Below are 24,347 nucleotides of genomic sequence, written 5' to 3' on the forward strand. Positions count from 1 at the left end.
AATGTGTGTGTGTGTTAATGTGTGTGTGTGTGTTAATGTGTGTGTGAGGTGTTGTAACAATTCTCCTCCTCTTCTGATGAGGAGTAGGAAATATCGGACCAATGTTTCAGCCCTGTCCAGCTGGGTGACTGTTCTGTGTGTTGTGTTTCAGCCCTGTCCAGCTGGATGACTGTTCTGTGTGTTGTGTTTCAGCCCTGTCCAGCTGGTTGACTGTTCTGTGTGTTGTGTTTCAGCCCTGTCCAGCTGGGTGACTGTTGTGTTTCAGCCCTGTCCAGCTGGATGACTGTTGTGTTTCAGCCCTGTCCAGCTGGGTGACTGTTCCGTGTGTTGTGTTTCAGCCCTGTCCAGATGGATGACTGTTCCGTGTGTTGTGTTTCAGCCCTGTCCAGCTGGATGACTGTTCTGTGTGTTGTGTTTCAGCCCTGTCCAGCTGGATGACTGTTCTGTGTGTTGTGTTTCAGCCCTGTCCAGCTGGATGACTGTTCTGTGTGTTGTGTTTCAGCCCTGTCCAGCTGGATGACTGTTCTGTGTGTTGTGTTTCAGCCCTGTCCAGCTGGATGACTGTTCTGTGTGTTGTGTTTCAGCCCTGTCTAGCTGGATGACTGTTCCGTGTGTTGTGTTTCAGCCCTGTCCAGCTGGATGACTGTTCCGTGTGTTGTGTTTCAGCCCTGTCTAGCTGGATGACTGTTCCGTGTGTTGTGTTTCAGCCCTGTCCAGATGGATGACTTTGATGCGTACCTCAAAGACATGAGCAAAGACTCCGCCTACAAGTTCTCTCTGCAGTTTGAGGTAGTATTCTGATGACCTAATGATCATGTTAAAGCTGGATTAGATATTGTGTTTGAGTCATCGCTCATGGCCTGTCATGTATCTGTCATGTTATAGGAGCTGAAGAGCGTAGGTCTGGATCTTTCCCATGATGCAGCAGACCTACCTATCAACAGACCCAAGAACCGCTACACCAACATCCTGCCATGTGAGTGACCGACAGGAAACAGTAGCAGACACTAAGCCATATATAACAGTATGCTTTAACATGGTAGTTTATCTGTAGGAACAGACAGGAAACAGATCACTGATGAGTACTGAATAGAACCATGACTTTCCCCAGATGACTTCAGCAGAGTGAAGGTGATCTATTTACATAACGACGAGGGATCAGACTACATCAACGCCAACTACATACCAGTAAGTACCAGTACATACCAACTACATACCAGTAAGTACCACTACACACCAACTACATACCAGTTAGTACCAGTACATACCAACTACATACCAGTAAGTACCAGTACATACCAACTACATACCAGTAAGTACCACTACACACCAACTACATACCAGTTAGTACCAGTACATACCAACTACATACCAGTAAGTACCAGTACATACCAACTACATACCAGTAAGTACCAGTACATACCAACTACATACCAGTAAGTACCAGTACATACCAACTACATACCAGTAAGTACCAGTACATACCAACTACATACCAGTAAGTACCAGTACATACCATCTACATACAGTTAGTACCACTACACACCAACTACATACCAGTTAGTACCACTACACACCAACTACATACCAGTTAGTACCACTACACACCAACTACATACCAGTTAGTACCACTTCACACCAACTACATACCAGTAAGTACCAGTACATACCAGTTAGTACCAGTACACACCAACTACATACAAGTACATACATGTCTCCCCCTCCAGGGTTATAAATCACCCAGAGAGTACATCGCTACCCAGGGCCCCCTGCCTGAGACCTGAACCTCAACAGTAACCATAACCCTGGTTGTCTCCCCCTCCAGGGTTATAAATCACCCAGAGAGTACATCGCTACCCAGGGCCCCCTGCCTGAGACCTGAACCTCAACAGTAACCATAACCCTGGTTGTCTCCCCCTCCAGGGTTATAAATCACCCAGAGAGTACATCGCTACCCAGGGCCACCTGCCTGAGACCTGAACCTCAACAGTAACCATAACCCTGGTTGTCTCCCCTCCAGGGTTATAAATCACCCAGAGAGTACATCGCTACCCAGGGCCCTCTGCCTGAGACCTGAACCTCAACAGTAACCATAACCCTGGTTGTCTCCCCTCCAGGGTTATAAATCACCCAGAGAGTACATCGCTACCCAGGGCCCCCTGCCTGAGACCTGAACCTCAACAGTAACCATAACCCTGGTTGTCTCCCCCTCCAGGGTTATAAATCACCCAGAGAGTACATCGCTACCCAGGGCCCCCTGCCTGAGACCTGAACCTCAACAGTAACCATAACCCTGGTTGTCTCCCCCTCCAGGGTTATAAATCACCCAGAGAGTACATCGCTACCCAGGGCCCCTGCCTGAGACCTGAACCTCAACAGTAACCATAACCCTGGTTGTCTCCCCTCCAGGGTTATAAATCACCCAGAGAGTACATCGCTACCCAGGGCCCCCTGCCTGAGACCTGAACCTCAACAGTAACCATAACCCTGGTTGTCTCCCCCTCCAGGGTTATAAATCACCCAGAGAGTACATCGCTACCCAGGGCCCTCTGCCTGAGACCTGAACCTCAACAGTAACCATAACCCTGGTTGTCTCCCCTCCAGGGTTATAAATCACCCAGAGAGTACATCGCTACCCAGGGCCCCCTGCCTGAGACCTGAACCTCAACAGTAACCATAACCCTGGTTGTCTCCCCCTCCAGGGTTATAAATCACCCAGAGAGTACATCGCTACCCAGGGCCCCTGCCTGAGACCTGAACCTCAACAGTAACCATAACCCTGGTTGTCTCCCCTCCAGGGTTATAAATCACCCAGAGAGTACATCGCTACCCAGGGCCCCCTGCCTGAGACCTGAACCTCAACAGTAACCATAACCCTGGTTGTCTCCCCTCCAGGGTTATAAATCACCCAGAGAGTACATCGCTACCCAGGGCCCCTGCCTGAGACCTGAACCTCAACAGTAACCATAACCCTGGTTGTCTCCCCTCCAGGGTTATAAATCACCCAGAGAGTACATCGCTACCCAGGGCCCCCTGCCTGAGACCTGAACCTCAACAGTAACCATAACCCTGGTTGTCTCCCCTCCAGGGTTATAAATCACCCAGAGAGTACATCGCTACCCAGGGCCCCCTGCCTGAGACCTGAACCTCAACAGTAACCATAACCCTGGTTGTCTCCCCCTCCAGGGTTATAAATCACCCAGAGAGTACATCGCTACCCAGGGCCCTCTGCCTGAGACCTGAACCTCAACAGTAACCATAACCCTGGTTGTCTCCCCCTCTATAGGGTTATAAATCACCCAGAGAGTACATCGCTACCCAGGGCCCTCTGCCTGAGACCTGAACCTCAACAGTAACCATAACCCTGGTTGTCTCCCCTCCAGGGTTATAAATCACCCAGAGAGTACATCGCTACCCAGGGCCCCCTGCCTGAGACCTGAACCTCAACAGTAACCATAACCCTGGTTGTCTCCCCCTCCAGGGTTATAAATCACCCAGAGAGTACATCGCTACCCAGGGCCCTCTGCCTGAGACCTGAACCTCAACAGTAACCATAACCCTGGTTGTCTCCCCCTCCAGGATTATAAATCACCCAGAGAGTACATCGCTACCCAGGGCCCTCTGCCTGAGACCTGAACCTCAACAGTAACCATAACCCTGGTTGTCTCCCCCTCCAGGGTTATAAATCACCCAGAGAGTACATCGCTACCCAGGGCCCTCTGCCTGAGACGAGGAACGACTTCTGGACCATGATCCTGCAGCAGAAGAGCCACATCATTGTGATGCTGACGCAGTGTAACGAGAGACGCAGGGTGAAGTGTGACCACTACTGGCCATTCACAGATGAGCCGGTGACCTACGGAGAGATCAGTGTTGAGATGCTGTCGGAGACAGAGTCACCAGAGTGGACCATAAGGAACTTCAGACTGGGATATGTGAGTGGATCGACAGCATCACATGACAAACAAACAACACTGAAAGTTTAGCCAACCAAACAACTCTAGTTGCACGAGAACTACTTTTAACAATTCACACTGAACATATATTATTTGGTAAGACAAGATTAAAACAAGAATAGTCTGATGGGTGACAATATTAGCGTATCATATGAATGATGTCCAGCATGAGAAACAATGCTTTTTTTGAGACATGTTCAAATCATAGTCGCACACCTCATGTAGTCTAGTCCATAGTCCTATATGTTTTAATAAGGTTAGTATCACACCTCATGTAGTCTAGTCCATAGTCCTATAAGGTTAGTATCACACCTCATGTAGTCTAGCCCATAGTCCTATAAGGTTAGTATCACACCTCATGTAGTCTAGTCCATAGTCCTATATGTTTTAATAAGGTTAGTATCACACCTCATGTAGTCTAGTCCATAGTCCTATAAGGTTAGTATCACACCTCATGTAGTCTAGTCCATAGTCCTATAAGGTTAGTATCACACCTCATGTAGTCTAGCCCATAGTCCTATAAGGTTAGTATCACACCTCATGTAGTCTAGCCCATAGTCCTATAAGGTTAGTATCACACCTCATGTTGTCTAGTCCATAGTCCTATAAGGTTAGTATCACACCTCATGTTGTCTAGTCCATAGTCCTATAAGGTTAGTATCACACCTCATGTAGCCTAGTCCATAGTCCTATAAGGTTAGTATCACACCTCCTGTAGTCTAGTCCATAGTCCTATATGTTTTAATAAGGTTAGTATCACACCTCATGTAGTCTAGTCCATAGTCCTATAAGGTTAGTATCACACCTCATGTAGCCTAGTCCATAGTCCTATAAGGTTATTATCACACCTCATGTAGTCTAGTCCATAGTCCTATAAGGTTAGTATCACACCTCATGTAGTCTAGTCCATAGTCCTATAAGGTTAGTATCACACCTCATGTAGTCTAGTCCATAGTCCTATAAGGTTAGTATCACACCTCATGTAGTCTAGCCCATAGTCCTATAAGGTTAGTATCAACACCTCATGTAGTCTAGTCCATAGTCCTATAAGGTTAGTATCACACCTCATGTAGTCTAGTCCATAGTCCTATAAGGTTAGTATCAACACCTCATGTAGTCTAGTCCATAGTCCTATATGTTTTAATAAGGTTAGTATCACACCTCATGTAGTCTAGTCCATAGTCCTATAAGGTTAGTATCACACCTCATGTAGTCTAGTCCATAGTCCTATAAGGTTAGTATCAACACCTCATGTAGTCTAGTCCATAGTCCTATATGTTTTAATAAGGGTAGTATCACACCTCATGTAGTCTAGCCCATAGTCCTATAAGGTTAGTATCACACCTCATGTAGTCTAGTCCATAGTCCTATAAGGTTAGTATCACACCTCATGTAGTCTAGTCCATAGTCCTATAAGGTTAGTATCACACCTCATGTAGTCTAGCCCATAGTCCTATAAGGTTAGTATCACACCTCATGTAGTCTAGTCCATAGTCCTATAAGGTTAGTATCACACCTCATGTAGTCTAGTCCATAGTCCTATATGTTTTAATAAGGTTAGTATCACACCTCATGTAGTCTAGTCCATAGTCCTATATGTTTTAATAAGGTTAGTATCACACCTCATGTAGTCTAGCCCATAGTCCTATAAGGTTAGTATCACACCTCATGTAGTCTAGTCCATAGTCCTATATGTTTTAATAAGGTTAGTATCACACCTCATGTAGTCTAGTCCATAGTCCTATAAGGTTAGTATCACACCTCATGTAGTCTAGTCCATAGTCCTCTATGTTTTAATAAGGTTAGTATCACACCTCATGTAGTCTAGCCCATAGTCCTATAAGGTTAGTATCACACCTCATGTTGTCTAGTCCATAGTCCTATAAGGTTAGTATCACACCTCATGTAGTCTAGTCCATAGTCCTATATGTTTTAATAAGGGTAGTATCACACCTCATGTTGTCTAGTCCATAGTCCTATAAGGTTAGTATCACACCTCATGTAGTCTAGTCCATAGTCCTATAAGGTTAGTATCACACCTCATGTAGTCTAGTCCATAGTCCTATAAGGTTAGTATCACACCTCATGTAGTCTAGTCCATAGTCCTATAAGGTTAGTATCAACACCTCATGTAGTCTAGTCCATAGTCCTATAAGGTTAGTATCACACCTCATGTAGTCTAGTCCATAGTCCTATAAGGTTAGTATCACACCTCATGTAGTCTAGCCCATAGTCCTATAGTATCACACCTCATGTAGTCTAGTCCATAATAAGGTTAGTATCACACCTCATGTAGTCTAGTCCATAGTCCATAAGGTTAGTATCACACCTCATGTAGTCTAGTCCATAATAAGGTTAGTATCACACCTCATGTAGTCTAGTCCATAGTCCTATAAGGTTAGTATCACTACTCATGTAGCCTAGTCCATAGTCCTATAAGGTTAGTATCACACCTCATGTAGTCTAGTCCATAGTCCTATAAGGTTAGTATCACACCTCATGTAGTCTAGTCCATAGTCCTCTATGTTTTAATAAGGTTAGTATCACACCTCATGTAGTCTAGTCCATAGTCCTATAAGGTTAGTATCACACCTCCTGTAGTCTAGTCCATAGTCCTATATGTTTTAATAAGGTTAGTATCACCTCATGTAGTCTAGTCCATAGTCCTATAAGGTTAGTATCACACCTCATGTAGTCTAGTCCATAGTCCTATATGTTTTAATAAGGTTAGTATCACACCTCATGTAGTCTAGTCCATAGTCCTATATGTTTTAATAAGGTTAGTATCACACCTCATGTAGTCTAGTCCATAGTCCTATAAGGTTAGTATCACACCTCATGTAGTCTAGTCCATAGTCCTATAAGGTTAGTATCACACCTAATGTAGTCTAGTCCATAGTCCTCTATGTTTTAATAAGGTTAGTATCACACCTCATGTAGTCTAGTCCATAGTCCTATAAGGTTAGTATCACACCTCCTGTAGTCTAGTCCATAGTCCTATAAGGTTAGTATCACACCTCATGTTGTCTAGTCCATAGTCCTATAAGGTTAGTATCACACCTCATGTAGTCTAGTCCATAGTCCTATATGTTTTAATAAGGTTAGTATCACACCTCATGTAGTCTAGTCCATAGTCCTATAAGGTTAGTATCACACCTCATGTAGTCTAGTCCATAGTCCTATAAGGTTAGTATCATACCTCCTGTAGTCTAGTCCATAGTCCTATAAGGTTAGTATCACACCTCATGTAGTCTAGTCCATAGTCCTATAAGGTTAGTATCACACCTCATGTAGTCTAGTCCATAGTCCTATAAGGTTAGTATCACACCTCATGTAGTCTAGTCCATAGTCCTATATGTTTTAATAAGGTTAGTATCACACCTCATGTAGCCTAGTCCATAGTCCTATAAGGTTAGTATCACACCTCATGTAGTCTAGTCCATAGTCCTATAAGGTTAGTATCACACCTCATGTAGTCTAGTCCATAGTCCTATAAGGTTAGTATCACACCTCATGTAGTCTAGTCCATAGTCCTCTATGTTTTAATAAGGTTAGTATCACACCTCATGTAGTCTAGCCCATAGTCCTATAAGGTTAGTATCACACCTCCTGTAGTCTAGTCCATAGTCCTATAAGGTTAGTATCACACCTCATGTAGTCTAGCCCATAGTCCTATATGTTTTAATAAGGTTAGTATCACACCTCATGTAGTCTAGTCCATAGTCCTATAAGGTTAGTATCACACCTCATGTAGTCTAGTCCATAGTCCTATAAGGTTAGTATCACACCTCATGTAGTCTAGTCCATAGTCCTATAAGGTTAGTATCACACCTCATGTAGTCTAGTCCATAGTCCTATAAGGTTAGTATCACACCTCATGTTGTCTAGTCCATAGTCCTATAAGGTTAGTATCACACCTCATGTAGTCTAGCCCATAGTCCTATATGTTTTAATAAGGTTAGTATCACACCTCATGTAGTCTAGTCCATAGTCCTATAATGTTAGTATCACACCTCATGTAGTCTAGTCCATAGTCCTATAAGGTTAGTATCACACCTCATGTAGTCTAGTCCATAGTCCTATAAGGTTAGTATCACACCTCATGTTGTCTAGTCCATAGTCCTATAAGGTTAGTATCACACCTCATGTAGTCTAGCCCATAGTCCTATATGTTTTAATAAGGTTAGTATCACACCTCATGTAGTCTAGTCCATAGTCCTATAAGGTTAGTATCACACCTCATGTAGTCTAGTCCATAGTCCTATAAGGTTAGTATCACACCTCATGTAGTCTAGCCCATAGTCCTATATGTTTTAATAAGGTTAGTATCACACCTCATGTAGTCTAGTCCATAGTCCTATAAGGTTAGTATCACACCTCATGTAGTCTAGTCCATAGTCCTATAAGGTTAGTATCACACCTCATGTAGTCTAGCCCATAGTCCTATATGTTTTAATAAGGTTAGTATCACACCTCATGTAGTCTAGTCCATAGTCCTATAAGGTTAGTATCACACCTCATGTTGTCTAGTCCATAGTCCTATAAGGTTAGTATCACACCTCATGTAGTCTAGCCCATAGTCCTATAAGGTAAGTATCACACCTCATGTAGTCTAGTCCATAGTCCTATATGTTTTAATAAGGTTAGTATCACACCTCATGTAGTCTAGCCCATAGTCCTATAATGTTAGTATCACACCTCATGTAGTCTAGCCCATAGTCCTATAAGGTTAGTATCACACCTCATGTAGTCTAGTCCATAGTCCTATATGTTTTAATAAGGTTAGTATCACACCTCATGTAGTCTAGCCCATAGTCCTATATGTTTTAATAAGGTTAGTATCACACCTCCTGTAGTCTAGCCCATAGTCCTATATGTTTTAATAAGGTTAGTATCACACCTCATGTAGTCTAGTCCATAGTCCTATAAGGTTAGTATCACACCTCATGTAGTCTAGCCCATAGTCCTATATGTTTTAATAAGGTTAGTATCACACCTCCTGTAGTCTAGCCCATAGTCCTATATGTTTTAATAAGGTTAGTATCACACCTCATGTAGTCTAGCCCATAGTCCTATATGTTTTAATAAGGTTAGTATCACACCTCCTGTAGTCTAGCCCATAGTCCTATATGTTTTAATAAGGTTAGTATCACACCTCATGTAGCCTAGTCCATAGTCCTATAAGGTTAGTATCACACCTCATGTAGTCTAGCCCATAGTCCTATATGTTTTAATAAGGTTAGTATCACACCTCATGTAGCCTAGTCCATAGTCCTATAAGGTTAGTATCACACCTCATGTAGTCTAGCCCATAGTCCTATAAGGTTAGTATCACACCTCATGTAGTCTAGTCCATAGTCCTATAAGGTTAGTATCACACCTCATGTAGTCTAGTCCATAGTCCTATAAGGTTAGTATCACACCTCATGTAGTCTAGTCCATAGTCCTATAAGGTTAGTATCACACCTCATGTAGTCTAGTCCATAGTCCTATAAGGTTAGTATCACACCTCATGTAGTCTAGTCCATAGTCCTATATGTTTTAATAAGGTTAGTATCACACCTCATGTAGTCTAGTCCATAGTCCTATAAGGTTAGTATTACACCTCATGTAGTCTAGTCCATAGTCCTATAAGGTTAGTATCACACCTCATGTAGTCTAGTCCATAGTCCTATAAGGTTAGTATCACACCTCATGTAGTCTAGTCCATAGTCCTATATGTTTTAATAAGGTTAGTATCACACCTCATGTAGTCTAGTCCATAGTCCTATAAGGTTAGTATCACACCTCCTGTAGTCTAGTCCATAGTCCTATAAGGTTAGTATCACACCTCATGTAGTCTAGTCCATAGTCCTATATGTTTTAATAAGGTTAGTATCACACCTCATGTAGTCTAGTCCATAGTCCTATATGTTTTAATAAGGTTAGTATCACACCTCATGTAGTCTAGTCCATAGTCCTATATGTTTTAATAAGGTTAGTATCACACCTCATGTAGTCTAGTCCATAGTCCTATAAGGTTAGTATCACACCTCATGTAGTCTAGCCCATAGTCCTATAAGGTTAGTATCACACCTCATGTAGTCTAGCCCATAGTCCTATAAGGTTAGTATCACACCTCATGTAGTCTAGTCCATAGTCCTATAAGGTTAGTATCACACCTCATGTAGTCTAGCCCATAGTCCTATAAGGTTAGTATCACACCTCATGTAGTCTAGTCCATAGTCCTATATGTTTTAATAAGGTTAGTATCACACCTCATATAGTCTAGTCCATAGTCCTATATGTTTTAATAAGGTTAGTATCACACCTCATGTAGTCTAGCCCATAGTCCTATAATGTTAGTATCACACCTCATGTAGTCTAGCCCATAGTCCTATAAGGTTAGTATCACACCTCATGTAGTCTAGTCCATAGTCCTATAAGGTTAGTATCACACCTCATGTAGTCTAGTCCATAGTCCTATATGTTTTAATAAGGTTAGTATCACACCTCATGTAGTCTAGTCCATAGTCCTATAAGGTTAGTATCACACCTCATGTAGTCTAGTCCATAGTCCTATAAGGTTAGTATCACACCTCATGTAGTCTAGCCCATAGTCCTATAAGGTTAGTATCACACCTCATGTAGTCTAGTCCATAGTCCTATATGTTTTAATAAGGTTAGTATCACACCTCATGTAGTCTAGTCCATAGTCCTATATGTTTTAATAAGGTTAGTATCACACCTCATGTAGTCTAGTCCATAGTCCTATATGTTTTAATAAGGTTAGTATCACACCTCATGTAGCCTAGTCCATAGTCCTATAAGGTTAGTATCACACCTCATGTAGTCTAGCCCATAGTCCTATAAGGTTAGTATCACACCTCATGTAGTCTAGCCCATAGTCCTATAAGGTTAGTATCACACCTCATGTAGTCTAGTCCATAGTCCTATAAGGTTAGTATCACACCTCATGTAGTCTAGTCCATAGTCCTATAAGGTTAGTATCACACCTCATGTAGTCTAGCCCATAGTCCTATATGTTTTAATAATGTTAGTATCACACCTCATGTTGTCTAGTCCATAGTCCTATAAGGTTAGTATCACACCTCATGTAGCCTAGTCCATAGTCCTATAAGGTTAGTATCACACCTCATGTAGTCTAGCCCATAGTCCTATATGTTTTAATAAGGTTAGTATCACACCTCATGTAGTCTAGTCCATAGTCCTATAAGGTTAGTATCACACCTCATGTAGTCTAGTCCATAGTCCTATATTTTTTAATAAGGTTAGTATCACACCTCATGTAGTCTAGTCCATAGTCCTATAAGGTTAGTATCACACCTCATGTAGTCTAGCCCATAGTCCTATATGTTTTAATAAGGTTAGTATCACGCCCATAGTCCTCTATGTTTTAATAAGGTTAGTATCACACCTCATGTAGTCTAGTCCATAGTCCTATAAGGTTAGTATCACACCTCATGTAGTCTAGTCCATAGTCCTATATGTTTTAATAAGGTTAGTATCACTACTCATGTAGTCTAGCCCATAGTCCTATAAGGTTAGTATCACACCTCATGTAGTCTAGCCCATAGTCCTATAAGGTTAGTATCACACCTCATGTAGTCTAGTCCATAGTCCTATAAGGTTAGTATCACACCTCATGTAGTCTAGCCCATAGTCCTATAAGGTTAGTATCACACCTCATGTAGTCTAGTCCATAGTCCTATAAGGTTAGTATCACACCTCATGTAGTCTAGTCCATAGTCCTATATGTTTTAATAAGGTTAGTATCACACCTCATGTAGTCTAGTCCATAGTCCTATATGTTTTAATAAGGTTAGTATCACACCTCATGTAGTCTAGTCCATAGTCCTATATGTTTTAATAAGGGTAGTATCACACCTCATGTTGTCTAGTCCATAGTCCTATAAGGTTAGTATCACACCTCATGTAGTCTAGCCCATAGTCCTATATGTTTTAATAAGGTTAGTATCACACCTCATGTAGTCTAGTCCATAGTCCTATAAGGTTAGTATCACACCTCATGTAGTCTAGTCCATAGTCCTATATTTTTTAATAAGGTTAGTATCACACCTCATGTAGTCTAGTCCATAGTCCTATAAGGTTAGTATCACACCTCATGTAGTCTAGTCCATAGTCCTATAAGGTTAGTATCACACCTCATGTAGTCTAGTCCATAGTCCTATATGTTTTAATAAGGTTAGTATCACACCTCATGTAGTCTAGCCCATAGTCCTATATGTTTTAATAAGGTTAGTATCACACCTCATGTAGTCTAGCCCATAGTCCTATAAGGTTAGTATCACACCTCATGTAGTCTAGTCCATAGTCCTATAAGGTTAGTATCACACCTCATGTAGTCTAGTCCATAGTCCTATATGTTTTAATAAGGGTAGTATCATACCTCATGTAGTCTAGTCCATAGTCCTATAAGGTTAGTATCACACCTCATGTAGTCTAGTCCATAGTCCTATAAGGTTAGTATCACACCTCATGTAGTCTAGTCCATAGTCCTATATGTTTTAATAAGGTTAGTATCACTACTCATGTAGCCTAGTCCATAGTCCTATAAGGTTAGTATCACACCTCATGTAGTCTAGCCCATAGTCCTATAAGGTTAGTATCACACCTCATGTAGTCTAGTCCATAGTCCTATAAGGTTAGTATCACACCTCATGTAGTCTAGCCCATAGTCCTATAAGGTTAGTATCACACCTCATGTAGTCTAGTCCATAGTCCTATAAGGTTTTAATAAGGTTAGTATCACACCTCATGTAGTCTAGCCCATAGTCCTATAAGGTTAGTATCACACCTCATGTAGTCTAGTCCATAGTCCTATAAGGTTAGTATCACACCTCATGTAGTCTAGTCCATAGTCCTATATGTTTTAATAAGGTTAGTATCACACCTCATGTAGTCTAGCCCATAGTCCTATATGTTTTAATAAGGTTAGTATCACACCTCATGTAGTCTAGCCCATAGTCCTATAAGGTTAGTATCACACCTCATGTAGTCTAGTCCATAGTCCTATAAGGTTAGTATCACACCTCATGTAGTCTAGTCCATAGTCCTATATGTTTTAATAAGGGTAGTATCATACCTCATGTAGTCTAGTCCATAGTCCTATAAGGTTAGTATCACACCTCATGTAGTCTAGTCCATAGTCCTATAAGGTTAGTATCACACCTCATGTAGTCTAGTCCATAGTCCTATATGTTTTAATAAGGTTAGTATCACTACTCATGTAGCCTAGTCCATAGTCCTATAAGGTTAGTATCACACCTCATGTAGTCTAGCCCATAGTCCTATAAGGTTAGTATCACACCTCATGTAGTCTAGTCCATAGTCCTATAAGGTTAGTATCACACCTCATGTAGTCTAGTCCATAGTCCTATATGTTTTAATAAGGTTAGTATCACCTCATGTAGTCTAGCCCATAGTCCTTTATGTTTTAATAAGGTTAGTATCACCTCATGTAGTCTAGTCCATAGTCCTATAAGGTTAGTATCACACCTCATGTAGTCTAGGTGTGATAAGTTGGGTGAATTTTGACAGAGCTGGTGTAACTGAGTCAGGTTTGTAGGCCTCCTTGCTCGCACACGCCTTTTCAGTTCTGCCCACAAATGTTCTATAGGATTGAGGTGAGGGCTTTGTGTTGGCCACACCAATACCTTGACTTTGTTGTCCTTAAGCCATTTTGCCACAACTTTGGAAGTATGCTTGGGGTCATTGTCCATTTGGAAGACCCATTTAAGACCTAGCTTTAACTTCCTGACTGATGTCTTGAGATGTTGCTTCAATATATCCACATAATTTTCTTTCCTCACGATGCCATCTATTTTGTGAAGTGCACCCCCACAACGTGATGCTGCCACCCCCGCAACGTGATGCTGCCACCCCCGCAACGTGATGCTGCCACCCCCGCAACGTGATGCTGCCACCCCCACAACGTGATGCTGCCACCCCTACAACGTGATGCTGCCACACCCACAACGTGATGCTGCCACCCCACAACATGATGCTGCCACCCCCACAACATGATGCTGCCATCCCCACAACATAATGCTTCCATCCCCACAACGTGATGCTGCCACCCCACAACGTGATGCTTCCATCCCCACAACGTGATGCTGCCACCCCACAACGTGATGCTGCCACCCCACAACGTGATGCTGCCACCCCCACAACATGATGCTGCCACCCCAACAACATGATGCTGCCACCCCCACAACATGATGCTGCCACCCCTAGAACATGATGCTGCCATCCCCACAACATAATGCTTCCATCCCCACAACGTGATGCTGCCACCCCACAACGTGATGCTTCCATCCCCACAACGTGATGCTGCCACCCCACAACGTGATGCTGCCACCCCACAACGTGATGCTGCCACCCCCACAACATGATGCTGCCACCCCCACAACATGATGCTGCCACCCCCACAACATGATGCTGCCACCCCTAGAACATGATGCTGCCATCCCCACAACATAATGCTTCCATCCCCACAACGTGATGCTGCCACCCCACAACGTGACGCTTCCATCCCCACAACGTGATGCTGCCACCCCCACAACGTGATGCTGCCACCCCACAACATGATGCTGCCACCCCCACAACATGATGCTGCCACCCCTAGAACATGATGCTGCCATCCCCACAACATAATGCTTCCATCCCCACAACGTGATGCTGCCACCCCTACAACGTGATGCTGCCACCCCACAACGTGATGCTGCCACCCCCACAACGTGATGCTGCCACCCCACAACATGATGCTGCCACCCCCACAACATGATGCTGCCACCCCTAGAACATGATGCTGCCACCCCACGACATGATGCTGCCATCCCCACAACGTGATGCTGCCACCCCTACAACGTGATGCTGCCATCCCCACAACATGATGCTGCCACCCCCACAACGTGATGCTGCCACCCCACAACGTGATGCTGCCACCCCCACAACGTGATGCTGCCACCCCCACAACGTGATGCTGCCACCCCCACAACGTGATGCTGCCATCCCCACAACATGATGCTGCCACCCCCACAACATGATGCTGCCATCCCCACAACATGATGCTGCCATCCCCACAACATGATGCTGCCACCCCCACAACATGATGCTGCCACTCCCGTACTTCACGGTTGGGGTGGTGTTCTTTGGCTTGCAAGTCTCCCCCTCTTTAGGAGGTGGAGGAGGTGCCCTGCTGCTAGCTAGACCCGGATGGAGAGATCTGATGTATACTGATCCATCAGCCTTGTCTAACTGTCTGTCTTTCCGTGGTGTCGCCCCCTGCAGGCTGACGAGTCTCAGGACGTCCTCCATCTCAACTACACGTCCTGGCCGGACCACGGTGTCCCCACGGTCAACGCCATCGAAAGCATCCTGCAGTTCGTACACATCGTCCGCCAGCAGGCCAACCGCACCAAAGAACCCATTGTGGTTCACTGCAGGTACGTACAGGGTCTACCAGGGACATGTTACTCAGACAGAGTTGTGTGGTTCACTGCAGGTACGTACAGGGTCTACCAGGCTCAACCACAGGGGCCATGCTGTCAGCTGCTCAGTCCTGACCCTCTTTCGGTAGAAAACTGGGTTACATTCAATATGCCCTCGGTGGATGTAAAACTCAGCAAAAACCTGTAAAACAAGCAAACGTCAATGAATTTATTTTAAAAAGCATTAAAAGCCTGTTTCACAACCGGCCGTGATTGGGAGAGCCACAGGGCTGCACACACTTGGCCCGGCGTCGTCCGGGTTTGGCCGGTGGAGGCCATCATTGTAAATAAGAATTTGTTCTTAACTGACTTGTTGAATAAAGTTTCAATATAATAAAACATGTATTTGACAGTTCTGCTCTGTCTGTATCAAATGATATAAAGGAAATGTCATCCACATATGAAACCCAAATGGAAGCCAGCAGGCCTTAGAGAAACAGCCTTCAGACCAAACTTCCAGTCCACATATGAAACCCAAATGGAAGCCAGTAGGCCTTAGAGAAACAGCCTTCAGGCCAAACTTCCAGTCCACATATGAAACCCAAATGGAAGCCAGTAGGCCTTAGAGAAACAGCCTTCAGGCCAAACTTCCAGTCCACATATGAAACCCAAATGGAAGCCAGTAGGCCTTAGAGAAACAGCCTTCAGGCCAAACTTCCAGTCAACATATGAAACCCAAATGGAAGCCAGTAGGCCTTAGAGAAACAGCCTTCAGACCAAACTTCCAGTCTACACAAGTAGTAATCCACAAGGTAACTAACACTTAACAAAACAACTCTGTTTCCTTTGAGAAGATTGTCACTTGTAAAGAATTGAGAAAACCAGGCCTATAAATAGTTTCCTAGTAACAAACGTTTCTCTATAGTTACACTCTTTCACTGCATTGATGAGAGTCAACCATGTTGTCTTCAGCTGTCAAGTCCTTTCCAATCAGTGCAGAGGCAACTGAGCCACTCAAACCATAGTGAGATATCAAACGGTTATCAGAGGTTATTAATGAGTTTACAGTGCCATGTCTCTCCACAGTGCTCTCCACAGTGCTCTCCACTAACAGGATGTTGTGTCTCTCCACAGTGCTGGTGTCTCTCCACTAACAGGATGTTGTGTCTCTCCACAGTGCTGGTGTCTCTCCACTAACAGGATGTTGTGTCTCTCCACAGTGCTGGTGTCTCTCCACTAACAGGATGTTGTGTCTTCCACAGTGCTGGTTTCTCTCCACTAACAGGATGTTGTGTCTCTCCACTAACAGGATGTTGTGTCTCTCCACAGTGCTGGTGTCTCTCCACTAACAGGATGTCGTGTCTCTCCACTAACAGGATGTTGTGTCTCTCCACTAACAGGATGTTGTGTGTCTCCACTAACAGGATGTTGTGTCTCTCCACAGTGCTGGTGTCTCTCCACTAACAGGATGTTGTGTCTCTCCACTAACAGGATGTTGTGTCTCTCCACTAACAGGATGTTGTGTCTCTCCACTAACAGGATGTTGTGTCTTCCACAGTGCTGGTGTCTCTCCACTAACAGGATGTTGTGTCTCTCCACAGTGCTGGTGTCTCTCCACTAACAGGATGTTGTGTCTTCCACAGTGCTGGTGTCTCTCCACTAACAGGATGTTGTGTCTCTCCACTAACAGGATGTTGTGTCTCTCCACAGTGCTGGTGTCTCTCCACTAACAGGATGTTGTGTCTCCACTAACAGGATGTTGTGTCTCTCCACAGTGCTGGTGTCTCTCCACTAACAGGATGTTGTGTCTCTCCACTAACAGGATGTTGTGTCTCTCCACTAACAGGATGTTGTGTTGTCTCCACTAACAGGATGTTGTGTCTCTCCACTAACAGGATGTTGTGTCTCTCCACTAACAGGATGTTGTGTTGTCTCCACTAACAGGATGTTGTGTCTCTCCACTAACAGGATGTTGTGTTGTCTCCACTAACAGGATGTTGTGTCTCTCCACTAACAGGATGTTGTGTTGTCTCCACTAACAGGATGTTGTGTTGTCTCCACTAACAGGATGTTGTGTTGTCTCCACTAACAGGATGTTGTGTCTCTCCACTAACAGGATGTTGTGTTGTCTCCACTAACAGGATGTTGTGTTGTCTCCACTAACAGGATGTTGTGTCTCTCCACTAACAGGATGTTGTGTTGTCTCCACTAACAGGATGTTGTGTCTCTCCACTAACAGGATGTTGTGTTGTCTCCACTAACAGGATGTTGTGTCTCTCCACTAACAGGATGTTGTGTCTCTCCACTAACAGGATGTTGTGTTGTCTCCACTAACAGGATGTTGTGTCTCTCCACTAACAGGATGTTGTGTCTCTCCACAGTGCTGGTGTCTCTCCACTAACAGGATGTTGTGTTGTCTCCACTAACAGGATGTTGTGTCTCCACTAACAGGATGTTGTGTCTCTCCACTAACAGGATGTTGTGTCTCTCCACAGTGCTGGTGTCTCTCCACTAACAGGATGTTGTGTCTCTCCACTAACAGGATGTTGTGTCTCTCCACTAACAGGATGTTGTGTCTCTCCACTAACAGGATGTTGTGTCTCTCCACTAACAGGATGTGGTGTCTCTCCACTAACAGGATGTCGTGTCTCTCCACTAACAGGATGTTGTGTCTCTCCACTAACAGGATGTTGTGTCTCTCCACTAACAGGATGTTGTGTCTCTCCACAGTGCTGGTGTCTCTCCACTAACAGGATGTTGTGTCTCCACTAACAGGATGTTGTGTCTCTCCACTAACAGGATGTTGTGTCTCTCCACAGTGCTGGTGTCTCTCCACTAACAGGATGTTGTGTCTCTCCACAGTGCTGGTGTCTCTCCACTAACAGGATGTTGTGTTGTCTCCACAGTGCTGGTGTCTCTCCACTAACAGGATGTTGTGTTGTCTCCACAGTGCTGGTGTCTCTCCACTAACAGGATGTTGTGTCTCTCCACTAACAGGATGTTGTGTCTCACCACTAACAGGATGTTGTGTCTCTCCACTAACAGGATGTTGTGTCTCTCCACAGTGCTGGTGTCTCTCCACTAACAGGATGTTGTGTCTCTCCACAGTGCTGGTGTCTCTCCACTAACAGGATGTTGTGTCTCTCCACAGTGCTGGTGTCTCTCCACTAACAGGATGTTGTGTCTCTCCACTAACAGGATGTTGTGTCTCACCACTAACAGGATGTTGTGTCTCTCCACTAACAGGATGTTGTGTCTCTCCACAGTGCTGGTGTCTCTCCACTAACAGGATGTTGTGTCTCCACTAACAGGATGTTGTGTCTCCACTAACTGGATGTTGTGTCTCCACTAACAGGATGTTGTGTCTCCACTAACTGGATGTTGTGTCTCTCCACAGTGCTGGTGTCTCTCCACTAACAGGATGTTGTGTCTCTCCACAGTGCTGGTGTCTCTCCACTAACAGGATGTTGTGTCTCTCCACTAACAGGATGTTGTGTCTCACCACTAACAGGATGTTGTGTCTCTCCACTAACAGGATGTTGTGTCTCTCCACAGTGCTGGTGTCTCTCCACTAACAGGATGTTGTGTCTCCACTAACAGGATGTTGTGTCTCCACTAACAGGATGTTGTGTCTCTCCACTAACAGGATGTCGTGTCTCTCCACTAACAGGATGTTGTGTCTCTCCACAGTGCTGGTGTCTCTCCACTAACAGGATGTTGTGTCTCTCCACAGTGCTGGTGTCTCTCCACTAACAGGATGTTGTGTCTCTCCACAGTGCTGGTGTCTCTCCACTAACAGGATGTTGTGTCTCTCCACTAACAGGATGTCGTGTCTCTCCACTAACAGGATGTTGTGTCTCTCCACTAACAGGATGTTGTGTCTCTCCACAGTGCTGGTGTCTCTCCACTAACAGGATGTTGTGTCTCTCCACTAACAGGATGTCGTGTCTCCACTAACAGGATGTTGTGTCTCTCCACAGTGCTGGTGTCTCTCCACTAACAGGATGTTGTGTTGTCTCCACAGTGCTGGTGTCTCTCCACTAACAGGATGTCGTGTCTCTCCACTAACAGGATGTTGTGTCTCTCCACAGTGCTGGTGTCTCTCCACTAACAGGATGTTGTGTCTCTCCACAGTGCTGGTGTCTCTCCACTAACAGGATGTTGTGTCTTCCACAGTGCTGGTGTCTCTCCACTAACAGGATGTTGTGTCTCTCCACAGTGCTGGTGTCTCTCCACTAACAGGATGTTGTGTCTCTCCACTAACAGGATGTTGTGTCTCTCCACTAACAGGATGTTGTGTCTCTCCACTAACAGGATGTTGTGTCTCTCCACAGTGCTGGTGTCTCTCCACTAACAGGATGTTGTGTCTCTCCACTAACAGGATGTTGTGTCTCTCCACTAACAGGATGTTGTGTCTCTCCACAGTGCTGGTGTCTCTCCACTAACAGGATGTTGTGTCTCTTCACAGTGCTGGTGTCTCTCCACTAACAGGATGTTGTGTCTCTTCACAGTGCTGGTGTCTCTCCACTAACAGGATGTTGTGTTGTCTCCACAGTGCTGGTGTCTCTCCACTAACAGGATGTTGTGTTGTCGCCACAGTGCTGGTGTCTCTCCACTAACAGGATGTTGTGTCTCCACTAACAGGATGTCGTGTCTCCACTAACAGGATGTTGTGTCTCTCCACAGTGCTGGTGTCTCTCCACTAACAGGATGTTGTGTCTTCCACAGTGCTGGTTTCTCTCCACTAACAGGATGTTGTGTCTCTCCACAGTGCTGGTGTCTCTCCACTAACAGGATGTTGTGTCTCTCCACAGTGCTGGTGTCTCTCCACTAACAGGATGTTGTGTCTCTCCACTAACAGGATGTTGTGTCTCTCCACTAACAGGATGTTGTGTCTCTCCACTAACAGGATGTTGTGTTGTCTCCACAGTGCTGGTGTCTCTCCACTAACAGGATGTTGTGTCTCTCCACTAACAGGATGTTGTGTCTCTCCACAGTGCTGGTGTCTCTCCACTAACAGGATGTTGTGTCTCTCCACAGTGCTGGTGTCTCTCCACTAACAGGATGTCGTGTCTCTCCATTAACAGGATGTTGTGTCTCTCCACTAACAGGATGTTGTGTCTCTCCACTAACAGGATGTTGTGTCTCTCCACTAACAGGATGTTATGTTGTCTCCACAGTGCTGGTGTCTCTCCACTAACAGGATGTTGTGTTGTCTCCACAGTGCTGGTGTCTCTCCACTAACAGGATGTCGTGTCTCTCCACTAACAGGATGTTGTTTCTCTCCACAGTGCTGGTGTCTCTCCACTAACAGGATGTTGTGTCTCTCCACTAACACGATGTCGTGTCTCTCCACTAACAGGATGTCGTGTCTCTCCACTAACAGGATGTTGTGTCTCTCCACTAACAGGATGTTGTGTTGTCTCCACAGTGCTGGTGTCTCTCCACTAACAGGATGTTGTGTCTCTCCACTAACAGGATGTTGTGTTGTCTCCACAGTGCTGGTGTCTCTCCACTAACAGGATGTTGTGTCTCTCCACAGTGCTGGTGTCTCTCCACTAACAGGATGTTGTGTTGTCTCCACAGTGCTGGTGTCTCTCCACTAACAGGATGTTGTGTCTCTCCACAGTGCTGGTGTCTCTCCACTAACAGGATGTTGTGTTGTCTCCACAGTGCTGGTGTCTCTCCACTAACAGGATGTTGTGTTGTCTCCACAGTGCTGGTGTCTCTCCACTAACAGGATGTTGTGTCTCTCCACTAACAGGATGTTGTGTCTCTCCACTAACAGGATGTCGTGTCTCTCCACTAACAGGATGTTGTGTCTCTCCACTAACAGGATGTCGTGTCTCTCCACTAACAGGATGTTGTGTCTCTCCACTAACAGGATGTTGTGTCTCTCCACTAACAGGATGTCGTGTCTCTCCACTAACAGGATGTTGTGTCTCTCCACAGTGCTGGTGTCTCTCCACTAACAGGATGTTGTGTCTCTCCACAGTGCTGGTGTCTCTCCACTAACAGGATGTTGTGTCTTCCACAGTGCTGGTGTCTCTCCACTAACAGGATGTTGTGTCTCTCCACAGTGCTGGTGTCTCTCCACTAACAGGATGTTGTGTCTCTCCACTAACAGGATGTTGTGTCTCTCCACTAACAGGATGTTGTGTCTCTCCACTAACAGGATGTTGTGTCTCTCCACTAACAGGATGTTGTGTCTCTCCACTAACAGGATGTTGTGTTGTCTCCACAGTGCTGGTGTCTCTCTACTAACATGATGTTGTGTTGTCTCCACAGTGCTGGTGTCTCTCCACTAACAGGATGTTGTGTCTCTCTACTAACAGGATGTCGTGTCTCTCCACTAACAGGATGTTGTGTTGTCTCCACAGTGCTGGTGTCTCTCCACTAACAGGATGTTGTGTTGTCTCCACAGTGCTGGTGTCTCTCTACTAACATGATGTTGTGTTGTCTCCACAGTGCTGGTGTCTCTCCACTAACAGGATGTTGTGTTGTCTCCACAGTGCTGGTGTCTCTCCACTAACAGGATGTTGTGTCTCTCTACTAACAGGATGTTGTGTCTCTCCACTAACAGGATGTTGTGTCTCTCCACAGTGCTGGTGTCTCTCTACTAACAGGATGTCGTGTCTCTCCATTAACAGGATGTTGTGTCTCTCCATTAACAGGATGTTGTGTCTCTCCACTAACAGGATGTTGTGTCTCTCCACTAACAGGATGTTGTGTCTCTCCACAGTGCTGGTGTCTCTCCACTAACAGGATGTTGTGTCTCTCCACAGTGCTGGTGTCTCTCCACTAACAGGATGTTGTGTCTCTCCACAGTGCTGGTGTCTCTCCACTAACAGGATGTCGTGTCTCTCCACTAACAGGATGTTGTGTCTCTCCACTAACAGGATGTCGTGTTTCTCCACTAACAGGATGTCGTGTCTCTCTACTAACATGATGTTGTGTTGTCTCCACAGTGCTGGTGTCTCTCCACTAACAGGATGTTGTGTCTCTCCACTAACAGGATGTTGTGTCTCTCCACAGTGCTGGTGTCTCTCCACTAACAGGATGTTGTGTTGTCTCCACAGTGCTGGTGTCTCTCCACTAACAGGATGTTGTGTCTCTCCACAGTGCTGGTGTCTCTCCACTAACAGGATGTTGTGTCTCTCCACAGTGCTGGTGTCTCTCCACTAACAGGATGTTGTGTCTCTCCACAGTGCTGGTGTCTCTCCACTAACAGGATGTTGTGTCTCTCCACTAACAGGATGTTGTGTCTCTCCACAGTGCTGGTGTCTCTCCACTAACAGGATGTTGTGTCTCTCCACAGTGCTGGTGTCTCTCCACTAACAGGATGTTGTGTCTCTCCACTAACAGGATGTCGTGTCTCTCCACTAACAGGATGTTGTGTCTCTCCACTAACAGGATGTTGTGTCTCTCCACTAACAGGATGTCGTGTCTCTCCACTAACAGGATGTTGTGTCTCTCCACAGTGCTGGTGTCTCTCCACTAACAGGATGTTGTGTCTCTCCACTAACAGGATGTTGTGTCTCTCCACAGTGCTGGTGTCTCTCCACTAACAGGATGTTGTGTCTCTCCACTAACAGGATGTCGTGTCTCTCCACTAACAGGATGTTGTGTCTCTCCACAGTGCTGGTGTCTCTCCACTAACAGGATGTTGTGTCTCTCCACAGTGCTGGTGTCTCTCCACAGTGCCATGTCTCTCCACAGTGCTGGTGTCTCTCCACAGTGCCATGTCTCTCCACAGTGCTGGTGTCTCTCCACAGTGCTGGTGTCTCTCCACTAACAGGATGTTGTGTCTCTCCACAGTGCTGGTGTCTCACCACTAACAGGATGTTGTGTCTCTCCCAGTGCTGGTGTCTCACCACTAACAGGATGTTGTGTCTCTCCACTAACAGGATGTTGTGTTGTCTCCACAGTGCTGGTGTGGGCCGGACAGGGACCTTCATCGCTCTGGACCGACTGATGCAGCACATCAGAGAACATGAGTATACTGACATCCTGGGTATGGTGTCTGAGATGAGGTCTCATCGACTCTCCATGGTCCAGACAGAGGTAAGAGACAGTCCCAGTGGGGTTTAGGGTTAGGATCTGAGATGAGGTCTCATCGACTCTCCATGGTCCAGACAGAGGTAAGAGACAGTCCCAGTGGGGGTTAGGGTTAGGATCTGAGATGAGGTCTCATCCACTCTCCATGGTCCAGACAGAGGTAAGAGACAGTCCCAGTGGGGGTTAGGGTTAGGATCTGAGATGAGGTCTCATCCACTCTCCATGGTCCAGACAGAGGTAAGAGACAGTCCCAGTGGGGGTTAGGGTTAGGATCTGAGATGAGGTCTCATCCACTCTCCATGGTCCAGACAGAGGTAAGAGACAGTCCCAGTGGGGTTTAAGGGTTAGGATCTGAGATGAGGTCTCATCCACTCTCCATGGTCCAGACAGAGGTAAGAGACAGTCCCAGTGGGGGTTAAGGGTTAGGATCTGAGATGAGGTCTCATCGACTCTCCATGGTCCAGACAGAGGTAAGAGACAGTCCCAGTGGGGGTTAAGGGTTAGGATCTGAGATGAGGTCTCATCGACTCTCCATGGTCCAGACAGAGGTTAGACTCTGTCTCCTTTCCCCTCAGACCGAGGTACTGTAGGGCCCCATCTGGTCTCTGGTCTGAACTAGGGCACTATGGGGAATAGGGCTCTGGTCAGAACTAGGGCACTATATAGGGAATAGGGTGCTATTTCAGACATACTTGTGCACTGTCACGAAAACATTCTTCTGTTGACATTCTTCCTGTATGACGTCACTTCCTGTAGGAGCAGTATGTGTTCATCCACCAGTGTGTCCTGCTGATGTGGAAGAAGAAGACACAGTCCATCACCAGTGATGTCATCTACGAGAACATCAGCAAGTCCTAGTGACGCCACCTGCACAACGTAA

General features: G+C 45.3%; 1 protein-coding gene across 1 annotated transcript in view; it reads left to right on the forward strand.

The window, feature by feature from the left end:
* LOC135536213 (receptor-type tyrosine-protein phosphatase O-like) overlaps positions 1-24,339 on the forward strand; it is a 139,475-nt gene extending 115,136 nt beyond the window's left edge. Inside the window, exons 20-26 of the mRNA XM_064962588.1 lie at positions 708-789; positions 886-976; positions 1,112-1,188; positions 3,678-3,935; positions 15,270-15,424; positions 23,338-23,473; positions 24,224-24,339. Of these exons, the coding sequence (XP_064818660.1) occupies positions 708-789; positions 886-976; positions 1,112-1,188; positions 3,678-3,935; positions 15,270-15,424; positions 23,338-23,473; positions 24,224-24,325 (901 nt within the window). The 3' untranslated portion in view covers positions 24,326-24,339. The remainder of the gene's footprint in view (positions 1-707; positions 790-885; positions 977-1,111; positions 1,189-3,677; positions 3,936-15,269; positions 15,425-23,337; positions 23,474-24,223) is intronic.
* The last annotated feature ends 8 nt before the right edge of the window (positions 24,340-24,347 follow it).

The sequence above is a fragment of the Oncorhynchus masou genome, unplaced genomic scaffold (assembly GCF_036934945.1).
Source record: "Oncorhynchus masou masou isolate Uvic2021 unplaced genomic scaffold, UVic_Omas_1.1 unplaced_scaffold_575, whole genome shotgun sequence".
Lineage (NCBI taxonomy): Eukaryota > Metazoa > Chordata > Actinopteri > Salmoniformes > Salmonidae > Oncorhynchus > Oncorhynchus masou.